At 45.3% G+C, this 19,501-nt stretch overlaps 1 protein-coding gene across 2 annotated transcripts in view; it reads right to left on the bottom strand.

Annotated features, from left to right (window-relative positions):
* Positions 1 to 722: 722 nt before the first annotated feature.
* Positions 723 to 19,501, bottom strand: part of LRRC8A (leucine rich repeat containing 8 VRAC subunit A) — a 19,585-nt gene continuing 806 nt past the window's right edge. For both annotated transcript variants that reach the window (XM_027729860.2, XM_027729859.2), the window contains exons 2-4: positions 18,700 to 18,822; positions 9,082 to 11,245; positions 723 to 6,020 (exon numbers count right to left, since the gene is read on the bottom strand). In XM_027729860.2, the coding sequence (XP_027585661.1) occupies positions 5,745 to 6,020; positions 9,082 to 11,238 (2,433 nt within the window). In that variant the 5' untranslated portion in view covers positions 11,239 to 11,245; positions 18,700 to 18,822 and the 3' untranslated portion in view covers positions 723 to 5,744. The remainder of the gene's footprint in view (positions 6,021 to 9,081; positions 11,246 to 18,699; positions 18,823 to 19,501) is intronic.

Genomic DNA, 19,501 nt, shown 5'->3' with positions numbered 1-19,501 from the left:
TCATTAGAACTCAGCAATAAGCAGCATCTCAAACTCCCACCTTTCACCTGTTTCAGAGCCTGCTCACATTTTCTGTCACTGAAGTGGGGCCAAGGTCACTGTGGTCAAGGAGTCACGGACAAAGGGAGTGAGGGAAAGGCAAAACACAAGAGAAACACCTTTCTACACAACAGAAGAGCTGCACAGAAACTCACGTGGTCTTTGCAAATCACAGGCTGGTTCTCTGTAAATCATCACAAACTGGGGAAAGACATTTGCCAGCATTTCCAGCTAAGGAGTGGGGTGGGCCAACACTGAAATAACTTGTTAGCAGCAGTTGTCTGAAGACAATTCCTGTGGCAACAGGCAGTTTCGTCCATTGCCTTCACTCCATATCCCTTTCCTAGGGAAGGAGAGCCAAATATGCAGTTTGAAAACCCACCTGAGCTTCCATAGGCTTGTGCAGACAATCCTCCAACAGCCTTAAATTCAGGAACAGAAACTGTTTCAGGCACTTGTTGAAGTGATGGTGAAATCCATAATGCAGCCCAGGCCTCTCCTTCTCTCTACCTCTGCTTAATTCACAAAGGATTGTCATAATCCACAAAGGCTCAATAAAACAACCCAATAATCCTACACAGTAGCTGGAATTTTTAACCTCTGTCTTCTGAAAAGCAAGAGGATGGAAGACCAAGTGACTTTACACACAGGAAACGTCAAAGAAAGCAGACAGAGAAGGAAGATGCAAATTAAAACTTACAACTTTTATTCTGTTAAAGTGTCCAGTCGTACAAGTCTTTCAGAGCAAACAAGGGCAGCTTCAGTGCCCCCAGGGAAGGTGCTGCTGATCAGCTGCCCAAACAATCCCAGGTACAAAGTGAATGTCATGATTCTGAAATGTTACACCGAGTTGCAGGTCTCAGATGCCAAACCACAGCCCTGCTCCTGCATTTCCACAATGGGAGTGAGCCATGTTTAAGCCATGAGTGGTGTCTTACTGCAATGGGCACATCTGTCAGCTGGAAAGATGACTCAGGCTCAGTAGCCCCCTTCTCAATAAGTCTCCTCTAGAAAAATTCCCTCATTGTTCAATAAAACTCCTTTAAAGGAAAACAGAGGGAGGGAGGGATGGGAAATTCCAGGAATCCTAAATTAAGCCTTTGTATGAACTCACACAAAGTTCACCCCTTTGCTGTTGGGGGTCCAGCAATTCAAGTGCAGCTACTTTTGAAACAGGATTTTGGAGAGATTTCTGGAGGGTTTCATGCTACCAAAGCAGTGGAGTATTAACCCACCTCCTGGAGGGGGGGGGACACAATATTCCTGCCCTCTTCCAGTTGTGCTTCCTGCACTGTCAGAACACAAGTAGGACTAAAAACTCACCTGGTTTTGGCACTTGCTCTGGAAAACTCCACAATCCACTGTGTGGCCAAACAGCAGGGTTAAAATGGAATAATCTTCCTATTCGGCATCCCCACAGCCTTACCTCGGGCAGCTTTCAGAGCAGATGACTTACAGTATGACAATATTGTTTGGCAGTGGGAAATCACACCAGAAATCAAGAAATCTCTCCGTGGTTGAAAGGAAAAAATCCAAGGGAACACACCCGAGGGAGCAGCTGCCCCTGGGGAGACCTTACATGAACAGATCTCTAGAGAAGGCACAGATACTAATGAGGGGGAAAAAGTTACTCCTCCCCTGAAGGAAGACTAAAAATATTTTAAAAATCCAAAGAACTCAAACCATTCAAAAGCAGAGAAAAGGTAAGGAAAGGAAACAATGTCACAGCTGGGGAATCAATAATATTTGGAACTTTTTTCCATACAGCTCATCCTCTGTAAAGGATGTGCTATTGTTCTCAAAATTCCTAGAATTAATTGTTAAAGAGGGGGGGCTGGGAAAAGGACTTCAGCATGGTTCAGCAACAGAAAGCCACTTAATACTATTTATGGTAGTGAACACCAAGAACTTTAATTAAAATGGAGTGAGCTAAATGGAGCATATAAATGGTAATAAGAAAAAAATAACAAATGAGGTAGGATATTATCAGGAAGTGACAATTAATACCAACAACAGCACATCATGAAAGATACCTGTAACAGCTATTTATCCACTGAGACTGGCACAGTAAATCACTTCCAGCTGCTGAATTAATTGGGGATCAAATAATAAAATCAGAAAGCATCTGAAACACAGAACAACTTCAGCTCACATTCCAGTGCAGAGTGTCAGAGTACAGCACGAGTTAACACAATTCATAGGTTTGGTATTCCTTGCTTTTCAGCTGGTTCAAAATAATTAGTTGCAATTTATCACTTTTTGGGTTATTTAGCAGGAAAGGTAAAGTGCATGTTACTAACCTTGGATGCTAACACGGGATGAGCCTGTTTGTGATCTCCAAGAACTTGTTCAGCTCAGAAGTGCTATTGGAAACAGGTGGGTTTAATTCAAGTTGCTGTATGGTTTAGCAGCTAATAAATAATCTGTTTTGCTACTACCAGAGTGCTTTGAAAAGCCTGTCAGGAGAACAAGACACTGACCAGACCACTGACTGTCTGCTTAAGCTGAATGCTTTTTGTGAACACACAGTGTCAGAAATAAACCCCCTAATCTTCAGTTTGATGGAAACTTAAGGGAAAATAGGGAATATTCACTGATTGAATACCTGCAAGTGAGGGAGGATTGTTGATGTGAGCCCATCCCTCACAGACTGAGCAGACCAGACAAGTTTTGCAGCAGTCCTCAGTCATTAGCATGTTCAGGACTCACGGTCTTAGACCATGTCCTTGGAAGTTTTAAAGCCTTTTCCACCTCATCATAAAAGAGAAATACTCTGGAATCAGTGGCTCTTTAAGGGAGACCAAGCAGCACAGATCAGGAGTAAATAACTCATATTGCTCTTTCAGAGTGACAATGGATTTGTGCCACCCCTGTTTATGGTACAAAATGTCACCAGATGGCTCATCCCAATTTTGCCACACAGGTAGTTCTCAAGCCCTGGCAGCCATAACCAAAAAAGTTAAACTTGGAATATTGCAAGAGCAACACAAAGCTGGTGTTTTCATGCATGATCAATACTGGCCAGTCTCAGAGTTCAGCCCAGGGCAGTCTGAGCTCTGTGACTGGTGTTCCCCTGTCCTGCTGGGATCCACAGCAGGTCAGGAGCCTTGCAAGCTTCTAGAAGCACTGCAGCACTTTCAGGAGCTGCTTAGAGAAACTTCTAACTCAGCTGTGCAAAGCTGAGTTTGGATAACTAAGACCACAGCTGCAATCAAGAGTCAAAGCACTCATCTGCTATCCAGACATCCAGGAGAAATCCCTTTGCTCCTGGGAGCCCAGTGAAACTCCTGTGAGGTGCTTTGCCCTTTCAGCCCTGCCTAGTCTAAAATACATGTGTAATAAAGCAGTTACCAGTGGCCTTGGATAGCAAAGAGAGTTCAAGTTCCAGGCAGTGGCCATTACTCTTCACCACTATCTTTTGGTACAGAGTAAGGGGGGAAAAAACCAGTTTCCTTCACCATCCAAACAGCTCCCACATCCACCACAGGGAACTGACTGGAAAACAGCATTACTGCAGCTAAGCCTGAAGTGATTCCTGCTTTACTCAAGAAGCATAAGCCCATCTAACAATTTCTGTGATCCAAAATGCTCATGCAATCCAAAATCCAATCCAATCAGCATCGGTCCTTCCCCATCCTTTCAGCAGTGGCCCCAACTCTAACACAGTTTCAAGACACTAACCCTATTAGAAGCCAGAAAAGCTTTTACAGTACCCTGCCTCCCAGATGGAGATTTAATTATATTATCCTCTGGACCGTTTAAACTTTTCATAATGAATGGACTAAGGGAAGCAAAATTTACATTTTTCTTAAAAGCAGTTTTATAAACAGATCTCCTGATTTTAATGTAGCTTTATTTAAGCATCTGAACATCAACAAATCCAGAGTCCAGTTAACATTGTTCATGGTTTCAGCATATTTAGGATATATATATATAATTCATATCTTACATCTGATGAAGAAAGCCACAGTGTGCCTGACTGCCCCAAGATCCACGGGATCACCACAATTCCCTAAGCCAGGGCACTCGCTGGCAGCTCGCCAGGAATCACTTTGGATGCAGCTTCCCCCTCTGTACCCATGGGAGGCCTCCAAACTTCTCATGCCTCAGCTTGCAGTGCTTCACCTGGGAGCCAACCTGCTGGTCTGCTGCAGAGTGTTACAACCAGGACCTGTAGGTCCAGGAGCCTCCTCTTCCTCCTGATGGAAAAGTGCAGATCTCGGAGTACTGGAGGCACACCTTATCCACCCACCTTAAGGACATGATTACCAGGAGCTATTACATATTATCTGCCTCTGCCAGGACAGGAGGTTGAGAGCTTTTTGTCAAAGAACACCAAACAGGTCAGGCTTGTTTCAATAAAGACTGTTCTATTCCAGGGAGCCAGAAGAGCTCAGTCCACAGAGGATTCTCATTCTCCTCCTTAACACCGAGGGAATGAAAAGGGGAAGAAACAGGAGGAAAGGTTTCTTTTCCAGCACCAGGTTCAACCAGCATTAGCCTGTTATTTAGGTCAAGAGGTGTAACAGGAACTGACAGCTGTTAAAGGGAAGACAACAACAATCAAGCAGCTCTGGAGACTGCATCCATGGAAAACACCAGCAGAGCATTGAAAAACTTAATTTAACAACTTGATTGTAGGGGAAGGCAGGATGGGGGACAAGAGGTGCAGAGGAAATCTGAGTTTCCCCTCCAAGCCCAGGTGAGCCCTGACACACTGGCCAGTTGTACATTAATACTTGATATGTAACAGAACATCAGCAATTAAAAAGTTGCTTGAAAACTAAAAGCCAGATCCTGAAGCAACTCAATGTTTCTGGGAGAGTAGATTAGACAGTCCAATTGCTCTTTATCCAGCTTTATCTCTCACTTGCACTGTAACCATCCATTTCAGAACAGGCTAAAGCTTTGGAATTGTCAGTAAGTGCCTCCAGCACATCAGCTGGAGAAGGATGCTGTGTGATCTACTCATCAGCACAAGTGATTTGAAACCTTTAAAGTAGTGCAATCTTAAGGGAGCAGATAGTTTGGTTCCTTCTCCAGGGGCAGAGGAAAAGGTGTAGAGTGCAAAGGGGAAAGATAATTAGTAAAAAAAAAAAATAAAAAAAAAAAATCCTGCATTCCAGCAGCTGTGAGATGTTTATCCCCCAAATCCTAATGCCAGCATCCAGGTAAAATCACCTGTTTGTGTCCCATCCCATCCCACTGGGGGCCTCACTGACTGGATCTGAGTCAGAGGGGAACAGTACCCAGTGTCATAGAGATGAAAGTTCAAGAGGTTTCCTGGCTCTTGGTCTTCGCTTGCAGGACACTGGACTCTCATCCCTGGTACATATAAGCCCTATTTGGAGCAATGCAGCAATCCCCACATTCCTTTTCTCCTCCATTCAAAGGTCATTTCTTCTTGCCAGCACCATCCACCTCACCCCAGTTCCTGTCCAGAAGAACAGCAACACCTCTAATTCCCACTGGCCCTTGCTCAGAGGCTGATTAATCTGTCTTGATCCTCATCCTGGATCCCAAGCTTCCCCCATCCTGCATCTGAGGCAAGAAGCTGACTCTGAATGAGTCACATTTGTCAAGGACTCCTTGGCCAGTCTGGTAGTGATCGGAGTGGAGAAAGGGGAGCATCTGGGGAAAAGGGGGCTGGAATGGCCTTTTGCTTCCTGCTAGTTGGTCAGAGGCTTTTCCCTTTTCCCAGGGGTTCAGGCTTGCTCTTTGTCTGCCCTCCAGAGCCGCTCCTTGACCTCCAAGGGCAGGGTGTTGAACAGGTCCTCCTCCACCACGAGCCCGCTGCGTTTGAGCAGCGGGCACTCCCCCAGCTCCACGGGCAGGCACTCCAGGCGGTTCCCTCGGAGCTCGATCTGGGACAGGTTTGTCAGCTCCCCCACCCGGGATGGCAGGGACTGCAGCACGTTGTTGCCCAGGTGCAAGGTCCTCAGCTTCCTGCACTGGAACAGCTCGGGTGGGAGACTCTCAATCTGGAAAAAAGAAATCAGTTATGGGCAAGGTCTCGAGCAAACACGGACACGTAAGACACCAGCAAGCCTACAAAATGCTTCAAGGTTTAAGGAGTAACTGTTTTCAATCATCCATTTCTCCCTTAATAAGCTCCTGCTTTCCATCATAAGGTCTGTTCCCAAAGTAAAAGCCACTGTCCCATGATTCTATGGACTCTTCTTTCAGACAGTTCTATGGATTCATCTTTCAGTTACAAGAGATCACCACTGATGGTGGTTAAGACAGAATGTTGTCCCCCAGGACAGGATTAGAGGACCAGAAACCTGCTCACAATCTGACCTAAGCCATCACATGCTTCCATCAGTACTAGCTCCTTTCCATCCCAAATCCTTTATTCTGTCATTGCATCACAGCTCCTTTGCTTTAAGCAGTCATTGCACAATCGGTCTTAATACTGAACATCAAAGATTGGATTTAGTCAGGACTTCTAGTTTGGCAGTGAGAGGCTATGGGGGTACAACCTCCAGGCCCTGAAAAACGGGACTATTCTTCCATCGTTTCTGTAGAGCTGTGAAATGTTACAAAGATTTCCTAGGCTTCAAATCATGGGGGGTTTTTGACAGTGCCAAAATGCAACAACAGCAGCAAAATGAAGCCACCAGCTGGTAGCTTTCCCACCACCACCTTCAGGCAAACAGGAATCACTAATTTAATAAGGCTTATTCCTAGAAAATCCTTTTAATAGTCCAGTCCTCCCCAAGAATTTCTAGGAAAAACTATGACTAAGGTTTAACAAACACTAGGCTAGGGACTAAATGTAGCAATTCAGGATTCTCCCCTTAATTCAAAGTCTCAGCTTGGAGGCTATCATTTGCCTTTAAATGCAAACATGACCTTCTTAAAACTCAAATTATGCATGATATCATTTATGGCTAAATTAGTCTGTAATCCATTCCGAATGAGGGGAGGCCTAAGGAAAAGCCAAGATGAGACCAGACCAGTTAAAGACAGTTCAATGCAGTCATTGTTACTGGTACTGGAGTGTTTTGCAAACAGCAACATGCAATCAAATGATCACAGACTCTGGAAAATAATAGTGTTATTTAAGGGACAAGTATTGGTTTAGGAAGGAAGCAATGTGCTATAACAGCCTTGCTTTCCAGAATGGGACAGTTGTACCAGCCAATTCCAGAAGTCTCTATTTACTGAGACTGCTGAGCTCACAGTTTAAATAATTCCTGGCCTTGGGAATTGTCAGTCTATCAGTCCTTGTGTTTCTTGCTGTTTACTGGTAGTAACCAGGCTGTCAGAACCTCAGGGCAATTCTGGCCTTGCCCAGGCACCTGCAGAAGACACAAACAGGTTGGCTGTTCCATTGGGTCCTCACCACCTTTTGTTTCCAAACACACTCCAGCCAAGGCTGCTCCAGCCTTCCTATTGCATGTTTTCTTCAGAAATGGGTGGTGCCACACTGTGCTGCAGAAAATGGAGCTGCCTCCCACTCCTCTCATCCAAGAAACACTCCACCCTAAACTGCAGAGGATGCACTGCAGATTAACCCTGTGTTGTGCCTGGAAGGCTGCCAGGAAACAATTGGTACAGAATCATCCGAGTTCTGACCAGGAACACACCATGAAGTTCACCAGAGTTTCAGCCACCCACACAAACAGACCTGGAGCTGGGAAAGCTGAGGGAGCAGCTGCTCAGCTGGGACTGCTGAACTGCTTATCTGCTGCCACTTTGCAGAGGCACAACACAGACCCAAACTTTCAGACACCAACCCCAAGCTGTGGCTGGAGTTTTAGGAACCCTGTGTAAAACTGAACAGCATCAGCAATTAAGTACTTGATTGGAGAGCACTCCTGTGAAAAGCCAAACCACACTTGAGCTGCTCTGTGTGTCTCACAGGCAATCTGGCAGTGCTCAGTCAGGATTACATCTTGCCAACAGCACTAGAGACCTCGATGTAGGACAGTGGAAACCAGCATTGCTCCAGGACAATTCTGCTGGGTCCCAAAAGAACCCAGAAGCAACTAATTAAATCTGTTTGCAATTCAACTTTGGGTGACAATAAACTCCAAGAGAAAAAGAGTGTCCGAGGGATTCGCGGATGGAACGAATGAAAGCTTCAACTTGGTCAGACATGGTAAATGAAATCTCCTTAGTCCCAAACAAAGGAACAAAGACTCAGGAAAAAACACATGGGTATAGTTTGTTTTAAGCAAATAAACACCCTCCAACACAAGCCAAGAAACAGTTTATGGTAATTGGGCACATTTGGTCATTCCCTGTAATCTGCCCAGCACTGAGACCGAAATGTAAGGTTTAAACCTAACCCATCTGGGATTACAGGAAAACCCACAGCAAGGTGCCATCATGTTTTCTCCCCTCTGAAAAAGTCAAGGAATTTCCACAGTTCACCCTTTTCCATCTGACTGCCAGTCGCTAAACCTGGTTTAGTTCCCGCTGCCCTGAGCCAGGACACTGCCGAAGGTGCCTTGCTCCCTCCAGAAGTACTTTCCTGGAAGGAGACAATCCATCTTAAAAGTGAGAGCTTAAGAACCATTTTTCCCAACTCTGTCCATATCCAGCTTCTCACTTAGAAGACCAAACTATGGAGCAATCCCTGGAAATGCAAAGTACTCCAAGCAAGGCTGTAAGCCACACACATGCACACCCTAGATGGCTGCTGCCATAGTGTATGTACATGCCTGAAGTACAAAGGCTTAAGCACATAGTTTTATATTGACTAGTTTCTCAGATCTCCATTTTAGGCCCAAAACAGATGTGAATCTAAAGAAGACAAGCTTCCAGCTGCAGGCAGGATTTCCAAACAGCCTCCAACTGTTACTTGGAAGGAGTCTCACTGTTAAGAGAGGAAATGCTCCAGAACAAGGGCTCTTGGAAGACAGGCTTACCCCAGAGTTATCTGCAATGTTTTGCCTTAGATAAACCCCTCAGAGAAAAACAAAAGGCAGTGCCAGCAGTACCCACAGACCACTGTAGCATGTTTAATCACCCAGATAACACAAGTGCCAGCGTTATTTACTCACACGGGAGCTCAGCTCCGTGCTCACTTACCCTGTTGGCTGTCACAGCCAGATTCTGCAGGTTTTGAAGAAGTCCAACATCTGGTGGTATGAAAGTCAGGTTGTTGTGGCTGAGATCCAGGTACCGGAGTTTCCGGCAATAGAAGAGCTGGGTGGGGATCTTCTCTATCTTGTTGCGGTTCAGGTAAAGGCGCTCCAGGTTGGTCAGGTTGCCTATCTGCATGGGGATGTAGGCAATGTGGTTGTACCACAGCTTAAGGCAAGTGAGACGATGCAAGTGCTGGAAGCTGATGATTTCCTCAATGGTCTTTAGGTTATTGTCCTTCAGGTCTATCTCCTGCAGATTGTGGAGGCTAAAGATGGAGTGGGGAATGCGTTCCAGGTCACACCGGATCAGCTCCAGCTCTGTCAGGTTGACCATCTTCTTAAGGCTGTTGAGGACAATGAGCTTGGTGCCCTCGTTGTTGATGGAAAGCTTCTGAAGGTGCACACCAACATCTGTAACCACCTGGGGTAGCTTGGTGAGGTTACTCTTCATCCTCAACACCTTCAGCCTCTTCAGCTCCCTCAGTCCATCTATCACAATGTACCGGTTGTTTTCAGCACTCAAATTCCCTGTCAGATGAAGCTCCTCGAGTGTCTTCAGGCTGTAAATCCAAAGAGGAATCTCCTTGATGTCTGTGAACTTGATGTGGAGAGATTTTAAATTCTCCCTCAAGAAGGCAAGGGCTGGAGCCTCAATTTTGGCAGCTGTGTGGTAGAGCCACAGTTCCTTAAGGCTGGTGAGCTGAGCAATGCTTGGGGGAATAGTGACATCAGGGATAAGCTCCAGCTTCAAGACTTCCAACTCAATGAGGTCAAAGACCGTGTCAGGAATGCCACTCAACATGAAAAGATGCAATTCCAGCTTATCCTGAGAGTTTTTGGTGATCCTCTGGCGTAGTTTCTCCAGAGTCCACTCATTGTTGAGGTTCAGCTGCCGCAGTTTGTTCTCACTCACCTCTGACAGAAAGACAGCAAAGCGCTTGGAGTAGAGGGGGTCGTACTGATCGATCAGGTGGAGCATGAAAGCAAAGTCATTTTTCACATCAGGAATGTCACTGTAACTGCTCTCCTCCCGGATGGACTCAAAGGAGTACTTCTTGAGCGACCGCCTCAGCATCCACCACAGCGTGTACATGCAGATCAGCCCGTAGAAAATCACCAGGCTGATGTAGAAGGAGGCCAAGATTTTGAAGAGAGTGGCCAGAGGGTGAGCACAGCGGTACATCCTGTAGCCAGTCAGGCTCTCAATGTCCACCTTACAGTCCACATCAAACGTGATGTTGTTGACATAGTACACGGTGTAGCAAATGATCAGAATGAACTTGATGACTTTGATTATGGTCTGTCTCATGTACAGGCGATAAACTATATCTCCCTCTTCCACGTGAGTGCGGAACTTCTTCACCTTCTCAAAGAGTGCTTTGGCCTGTTCCCCTTCCTTTTTGTCCAACACACCAGTCTCAGACCGGTCCACAATCCCTTGCTCAATTCGAGACTTGGTTCTCTGCAGCATGGGAACAGTGGCTTCCACATCCTCACTGACCGTGGAGGATTTCTTGTCCATGGAGCCATTCATTTTCCCAAACGCTGGTTTGGTATCGCTCTCTTCCACCACTGTCTCAGATAATGCTCTCGTTGTCCACGGAGAGTCAAAACACTTAAGCAAAATAGACACAAAATGCTCCAGCTTGGAGCTGGTCCTTGGGAACTTGAACCAGAAGTTGCTACAAGCCAGAAAGATGAGGGTGTGTAGCAGCACTAGATAAGGAAAATACTTGGCAAACCAGTGGAGGCGGTTCTCATAACACACCGCGTCCACGTAGTTGTACTGGTGCCGGTCCAGGTCGTATCGGATCCCCGTGGGCCCCGTGTCCGCAGAGGGAACTAGACTAGTGTTATAGTAGCTACGCTCTGGGGTTGCCGCTGTCCATCCCCTCACAGAGTCATTGCAAGAGTCTTTGGTAACCCATTTACAGGGCAGACAGATCATTTTGTCCTGGGTGACCTGCAGCGTCCCCCCGAACACCGCGATCATGAGCATCACTATGGAGATGTAGTCCGTGAACACGTCCCACCACGGCTTCAGGATGCGATAGGCCGGCTGAGTGTCGGCGAAGTAGCGCAGCTCGGTGACTGGAATCATGGTTCACCTGAAGGGAAACCAGAAACAGCTCAAACTGTTTTGTTCTGCTTCACAAGAGGCCATCAGAACACTCCTGTTAAGTGCTGGCACAGCAGGACTGGAATTAGCCAAGACACAATTTCAAGTCACTGGCAGACAAATGAATGAGGCTTCCTGTGAGTCATTTGCCACAGCTGAGGCTGGGAAGTTCATTTCAGTCTTCCCTGACAGATGAACTGTCACAAAACCTCACAACTGGTGTTTATCATTAGCAGTTTGTGGAGCAAAACATTCACACTTAAAGGAAGCTCACAGGGCAGATTTCAATTCCCTTGATCAACCAGTATTTGGAAATTTACTGTTTTATCCGGGGATTTTATTTCAGGGATGAAGGAGTTTGCCAGCACTGTTAGAAGTGATAAAATCCACACACAGAGATTAGCTGTCATGAGTTCATTACTCATGTTGTTTGCTTTTACATAAAAATCCTGTCTATGTGTGGTTCTCAAACTGCAGGGGCAAGGAAAAAGACCTACATACAATACAACTATATTTCCCAGAACCACTTAATTGATGCAACTCATCAACACATTCATAAAGCAAGCTGGAAAAGAGAAAAAACATTGCCCAATATCATGACTTTTCCTTCCCTGTAAGTACTTTTGGCTTCCTCCCTTTGAGTTAATTCTCTTGGGAAAGATTAGTTACTTGCCCTCTGATAGATTCAGTACTGAAACACTGTAACAGCTGGTTTTTTTGCCTTATTTACTTCAGAAAGAGAGGAAGGGGGGAACATACTTGGAAGAATCCACTTCCCTGACCAACCATTCCCACCTAGAGTTCATCTCAGCTGGGATTTAAGTGCCATAAAGGAAAGCAAAAGGTTCTGGGAAGCAGAGGCCTTATGGTAGTGCATATTCTGTCCTTCCAACTTCCAGATGAAACTTTGAGCACGCTCCTCTCAACAGGCCACAGAAAGCCTGGAAGCCTGACTGATCCATGGATAACTGACTGATCCATGGATAACTGACTGATCCATGGATAACTGACTGATCCATGGATAACTGACTGATCCATGGATAACTGACTGATCCATGGATAACTGACTGATCCATGGATAACTGAGCTCACAAAATTCCCCAATTCAAAGGTAACACAAAAGAACACGAAGTCTTTGTAACTCATTCTAATGATGATGAAAAAACAGTAATATCACATCATACTTTCTAGCAAAGTTCAGGAGGAGAACAAGCACTGATCTATCAGTCACTTCAAAACTCACATGAATTTAAGTGTAAAGGATGCTCAATCCAGAAAATGCCTAATTCTTTCCTCACAAGAAATGACCCTTGTGCTCACTTTTGATTTGTATCTCAGGATAGGTAGGAAGGAAACCAAAAAGAAATTAGCACAGCTGGCTCCATAAGGCTGCTTACCAGCTACATGGGGTAGGAAATCCCCCTTTACATTGTGCACCTACAAGACAGCTAAAAAAAAATAAAAATCCTGAGTGTCCCATGAGAATCTATTACAGCTCAGTGTCAGCAATTAAACCCCCACAGGGTGGAGCAGGAAATCTCCTGCCTTCCAGCAACAATGACGGGGTCACTGGAGGAAGAAAAGGACATTCACAGCAAGTCCCCACTCCTCCTGGCAGCAGTGGAGACCCCATTCAAGTCTCAAAGAGGAACAATAAAACAAGGGGCCACCTTTACAGAAGCTGGAATTTGCTACGTCTTATCTAACCTTATTCCCAGCATCTGCAGTAAAAGGGGAAAGTACCCATCAAAACTTGAGAAAGCACACGGGAAAGTCACATCCCTCCTCACCCAGACTCCCTATGTCTAGTTCCTGACAGTTCTACATCAAGACAGGATTTACATGGGGGATATTATTCTGGCATAAGACTGGGAGCAATCCTTGCATGAAGGCAGCTGGCCAGAAATAAAGTTACCTCCCTCGTGACCAAGAGCAGACCAAGGTCTGCAGGACCAGCAGGCAGACGGTGCATTTCAAGCTTCTGCTCCTTCCAGGAGTTGGACTCCAGGGTGCTTTGTCAGCAGCAAAGTGTTCACTGTGAAGAACCTTTATTTGCCAAGTCCCTCCTGTCATGCAGCCTCACCAAAGGCTGAGCACAGAACACCTGGACTGAGGGACTGAGTTCATAGACAGGAACAGCCACAGGAAAGAAGTTCAGTGTCAGAGCAGTTTTGGTGAAGAAGGATCCAAGCTCCTTCATATGCACCTCAAATTGCAGAACCTTCCAGCTGGAGCTCAGGAACAGGCAGTTTACTTGCAGCATAGTTACCTCTGCCCCATGGAAAGCATTGATACTAAGATTTTGAAAGAGTGCTTTACTCAAGTTTAAGGACAAGTTGATTTCACTAAACTTGCATAAGCTGATAAGCCAAAGCATCTGTGTCTAAACTCCTGTCAACTTATCAGAAGTATAAGAAAGTAAGTTTTCCAAGGGTGTAATTTAATAGGCCTTAAGTATTGCACACTGAAGGGGAAAAACAAAAAATCTTACAACTGTTTGTCTCAAAAGTGTTTCAGCTTTTGCATTCCTTGCTACCACACAGTCCCTGAGCAGTCCCTCATCCCCTGCCCCCAAGAAATGACTTTACCTTGGAGGGTTTCAGCTGCATCAAGCAGCACTACAATTCACATCCTGATCCCAGGACAGTTTATAGCAGCAACATCTGAGATTGCTCAGGAGAAGATCTGTATGCTAAAGCCTCATTATCATACAGCAGGATCATTCCAACCTAGACAAATAGGCTCCTGAAATCTTGACACACTCCACGTTGGCTACTACAGTAGCCTGCAGTGTCTGCAAATTCACCTGGATCCAGGTTTGCATCCCACCAGGGACCATCCCTGCCTCAGCCTGCTGGTCATGGACCTACAGCTTCCCCAGTGCTCAACAGGGTGATCCCAGACAAGGAACAGCAGTTTCAGACTTACATAACCAGCCTGCCAAACCTCCCCAGCCTTCAGCCAACCATAAGCATCACCAAGGACTAATCCTGTGTTTTACCAGACACACCTGGAGGAGAAAGATAATCACTCATGTTGGAATAACAGGCACATTCTGACACCACACCTACACGGTAAAACCAGTCAGAGACAAGACTAAACGTATAAAACAGCCTGTACCTCACTGAAGGCTGACACAGCTGAGGGCATGAATGCTTTCCACAAACCACAGCTATTAACAGAGCAACTGTCCTCCAATTTGGACAATTCCTCTATCTAAAACCATCTAATCTAAAAAACTTGAGACTGATTTATTGTCAACAGGCACCTGGTTGAGCAGTGCTTCAAATCCCTGCCTGCGGCCGCTGGCCAGCACATCCAGCTCGGGACAGAGGGAACAGAAACAACATCACTGCTCTGTTTCACTGGCCAGTTTGTCAGCTTGACTCATCACTGCTGAAATACTTCACCCAGCCTCCTCTTTCCTCCTCCTTTCTGTTGGCCATTCTGTTACTAACAAAGCTACTGGACAAAGAGCACTACATGCAAGATCTCAGGACACGCACAAGAATTTTAACTCCCACCCTTACTTCCCTGAAATCAGAAATCCTCCTCACCTTTAGTGGAGTGCAGCTTTCAAGTGAGGCAGCTCTAGGTAAGTAGGTGTGGATGCATTTTATGCTGGATCTTGCAACTCTTTTTTCCCACTACAGATATTCAGAATTCCCAGTGGTTTTCAGCCCAAGATTGTGGACTGCAGAGCAGAAGTCAAGCACTGCTCACAGAATTTCTTACCTTTCAGAAGCCCAGACAAAGAGGAAGTTGTTCAGGTGCTGACAGAATCAGAGGTAGATAAAGGAAAGAACCCCCTTGATGCTCTTAAAACTACAGCCCTGATTACTGACGAGCTATAACATGTTATGGTAAGTTTACAATGGAGCAGTTTCCCTCCCCAGCATGCTGCCACCTGAAATCCTAAAGAAGGGCATGACATAGAGCTCTTTGTTCAAAAAAAAAAAAAAAATCAGGAAATGCAAGAGCTTTACTGGGCAGAAATGGGACTGGGAATTTACGTGTCTCCTCCCTCATGTTTATTAAGTCCAGAATTAAGGGGGGGGAAGGAGTCTGAAACAGAGCTGCTTTCAGGCATCCCTCAGAAAACCTTCCAAGAACAAGGACAGCCATGTGATCAACTGGAAAAGCCCAAGATGTGAGATGGAACAAGTCAAGTTATTTTGTCCTTTGCTGTTTAGAAAGAAAAAACAGTGAAGCCAGATGCCAAAGCCCTGAACAACCAACTATTATCCCTGCATCAGGCCCCTTCTGCATTAAAAAAATAAATCCCTTCTGTTGAACAAAACATCTTCTGAGGTAGAGAAGTGAACATGATCACTAGAAGTTCTTCAGGGTCCTTTTCAACCCAAGCCATTCTGTGATTCTGTGTCAAGTTTAAAGGGTCATTTACCATTTAGACCAGCAGAGTGGTGGAACAGCAGCTGCGAGAACTTACACTCCTCAGTGAACAGGCACTGAACCCCACGCTGAGAGCAGGGTAAGGTGGCTTTCACACAAAATTCTGCCCCACCCAAGCCACAAGACACAGCGAGATGAAGTGAACCCACTGGGTCACACTGTCTCCACTGAAGCTCGTGAAAAAGAATAATCCACCTACAATATGGATGGCACTTCATCATCTTTACAGCTACCCATTAGCTGACTCTTCCTGTCAGATGCAAGACTGACATTCTTCAGTCTAGTGCAGCAGCTCCTGTTTACCACCACACAAGCGTGTCCTGACAAGTACAGGGAAGAACACCTGAACCATCAGAACAATCCATGCTGGAGACCTGGCTTGGCCTGCTACATTCTGTGCTTTCTGACAGCATTTTGCCCCAGCTCACAGAACTGAGCACAGTCTGCAGTTACCAACATCACTGACACTCGGGGCAGGGACTGTGTGCCAGTGTTGTAAATTTAAGTGCCATCAGATGACTTGCAACACTGATGTAAACCAGAGAAAAAAGGCTGTGTCAGCTTATAAATTATGAATGCATATGGCCACAGGCTTCCTATCCAAAATTAATTTTCTTTGCCATAACAAAGATGTTTCAAGGACAGGGCATTGGAGCTGTCTTGGAAAAGTACAACTGGCTTCTTCCAACAGGACACAATGAAACACTCCCCTGTGCTGCTTAATGCAGGTGATTGAATTAATTCTGTTAGTAACTCCTCAAGAAACCAGACAGCCCCAGCACTAACATGTAACAGCCAGAGCAGCTTCAAGCACCTCAGCAGCTGCAGGAAGGGGCTCTTTAGCACTTAAATTCAGCACTGGGAGCCACATAAGAGGAGGAACCAGCTGTTGACATATCCAAAAACAGATGAAGAAATCAAGACGCTAGATTCAACATGAGTAAAATCTTTTAAGCAAGGATAATATAATGCATTGTTGACAGACTGTCACAACATGCACAAATCCATGAGTGTTGCCACAGCTGTTTTCAAGCTCAAAGAGATGAGCCAGTCAGGATGAAAGAAGGCACAGAAAAGAGCAAAGCAAGATAATTAAGACATCAACCATCAGCACGTTAATATTTCAGCTTAGTCTGAGCAAAGAGGAGCAAGTACCTATTCACATATTCCCCACACCCTCTAAGCCCTGCCCTCAGGACCACAAGCTCCAAAACTGTGACTGACTTCCAGCTCAGAACATTTGCTGACTGCATCAGTCAACTAAAAAAGCACAAGACCACCCCACCTTTCATCCCCAAGACCTGATAAAACCATGACTCTGAAGGAGGACCTGTTAACTAGCCCAGTTTACACCTCTGCTGTGCACAAAAGCAGGCTGGAGCTCGAGAAACAGCTTGAAAATCTGTCACAAGAGGAGCTTTGTGAATTGCCAAGGCAATTTTACAGCAGATGTTAACAATGCTTAGTACAGGAGGTGAAGGCAGCACTGTTATGTCAGCAGGGAGGTCAGGACTGAATAGCTTTTATTTTCAAAAGCTGTTTGACAGCAGCAGGAGGGGCAGATATAACCCAGCTACATGAACTGGATTTCCAGTTGCAATACAAGACACATAGAGCACGTCAACAGTTTAAGGAAAAAGCTGTTTGGAAGCACTCAAGAGATGCCCTTTAAAGCATGTGGACAGTTGAATGTCTGTTCAGTATTAGTGTGCATATGTCAAACTAAGGCTGCTTTTAAAAACACTTCAAAAAATGCCCAAAGGAGACTCACCACACTGCAGCTGAATACTTTAAATTTTAACCATTACCAAAACAATGTGCCTCACACAAAAATCCTAAAAAACCCTTCTCCTCTGTGCTCCACCACCACTCACCTGACATTGCACCTCTACTTTCCCAGATACCAGTTAAGCTCCATTTAACACCAGAAATGAGTTTCACTTCCCTTTTAAGTACTCTGCTGAACAAAATCCTTCTTTAGAATGTGGGAGAATTACATGAAGGCTCCTAATAAGCCTGCTCTAATCACACAGCAATAACTTGATACATGTGACCTCCACTGGTTATTTAAAACAAAAAAAAATAGCACAAGGGACCCCCAAACCACAGACCACCTGACTGCCTGCAGCAGTTACTAGAATGTAACCACCTTCAGCAAGTCATGGCTGGAAGGATTCAGGCACTCATATTTCAAACATGGCAACATCAGCTTTTAACACATGGCTTCTGGCATGCTTTAAGGAAATATTTATGCACGTTGTCTTTGACCTACATGAATTAAAAGGGTTTCCAAATGCCATGAGAGGATCAGTACAAAAATACCCCAACAAAATCAGTGAACTGCCAGAACATCAGACAAGCCTTAGGGGTACTTCTATTCCAGAATCAACTCACTGCACATCCCTGCTCAGAACACTGGACACAATTTCCCATCTTGAAGAGAAGCACAGAATTCTGCAATCCCTTTCCTCACTGTCCTAGTGCAGAACCAAGGAGGGAAGGAGTTTCTTGCAACTAGTTTCTGTCATTGCTCAATTGACACCCACACAAGTGCCGAGAGTTCACTGGGAAAAGCTGCCTGGAGATGCCTATCCAGCAGGACAAATCACCCCACAGGAAATAGAAGGGCACCCACCAAACCAAACAGTTCTTCCTATTTCTCAGCCGCATTCCTTTTGGGCAGCAGTCACCAAAATATTTCCTGGAGAGCCTTTGAGTATTTACTGGTAAGTGCAGTGAGAAGTCAGGGTTTACGTGGCCATGAGTTAGTTTTATGAGTGACTATAAAACAGTTATATTATTTGGACAACACTCGGTTCCTTTTTCATCTTCAAGCTAAGGGCTCACAAAATTTAATTAGCACCACCACAATTAAATACCACCACTCTCCCCATATCACCCTCTGATCAACCACCTTTCCTTCTTGCTCTGTTTCTCTCATCTGCGCCCTGTGCTTTGCATGTGTGTTTAAGTAGGATCCTGGTCATTTTTTGGGGGCTTTACCCCTCAGAGCTGGCCCAGAGCCCTCACCTTGCTGGGTTCTGCTATCTGCACGTCAGTTCTCTGTGCTGGAAGGGGATGATGTTCCTGTGTGCTGGATCCCGAGCGAGTGCTGAAGCGCTGCACTCCCCACAAGCCATGGGAACAGCTTCCCTGGAATGAAACAGAGATCATCAGCAAAGAGGAGGGAATGGAGTTCACAGAGGGACCCCATCATGTAAAAGCTTGGTAAAGGACATCTAATTGGTAAAGGATATCTAAGAAGCAATGAACAACTCAGAGGGTCACTGGGAACCAGAAAGAGACACACTGATACCAAGAAAGATGGCAAGAACACAAGGAGCCAAGTAAAACTCTTTGCAGGAAAGAATCTCCAGCATGTTATTCCAACAGAAATTACCAAAGCAGGTGTTGCAGACCCAGCCAAAGGAGATGCTGAATATTAATATCATAACTAAGCCTAAACAGGTAGAGACAGACCAACCTCCTGTAAGAACAAATATTTTCAAATGGGAAAAAGGAGGACTCCTATTTTCTAGTAAAAAAGCCTGACATATTTTAAATGTTACCATCACAAGCATCTGAAAGTCTAGATCACTTTCCTGACCACTCCAGATTCAAGCAACTGTCCCCTTCCCTCTCAACATATATCTACCAACATGTATCCTTCTGAAGTGGAAGCAGTTTAGCACCATCAACAAAAATTAAAACAGTCTTTTTTTTCCTTGCTTCCTGCATGTCAGCAGAGGGCATGGGAAAACGGTGAAGGGAGCAGATCCTTGGAGGGATCTCTCAAGCATCCATCCTCCCAGCCATGCAGGAGAGGACTGCA

Source organism: Pipra filicauda, unplaced genomic scaffold, assembly GCF_003945595.2.
Source record: "Pipra filicauda isolate LSUMZ 115617 unplaced genomic scaffold, ASM394559v2 scaffold121_size3267253_pilon, whole genome shotgun sequence".
NCBI classification, from domain to species: domain Eukaryota; kingdom Metazoa; phylum Chordata; class Aves; order Passeriformes; family Pipridae; genus Pipra; species Pipra filicauda.
Note: the sequence above shows the minus strand (reverse complement) of the source record. Positions and strands in the feature narration are given on the sequence as shown.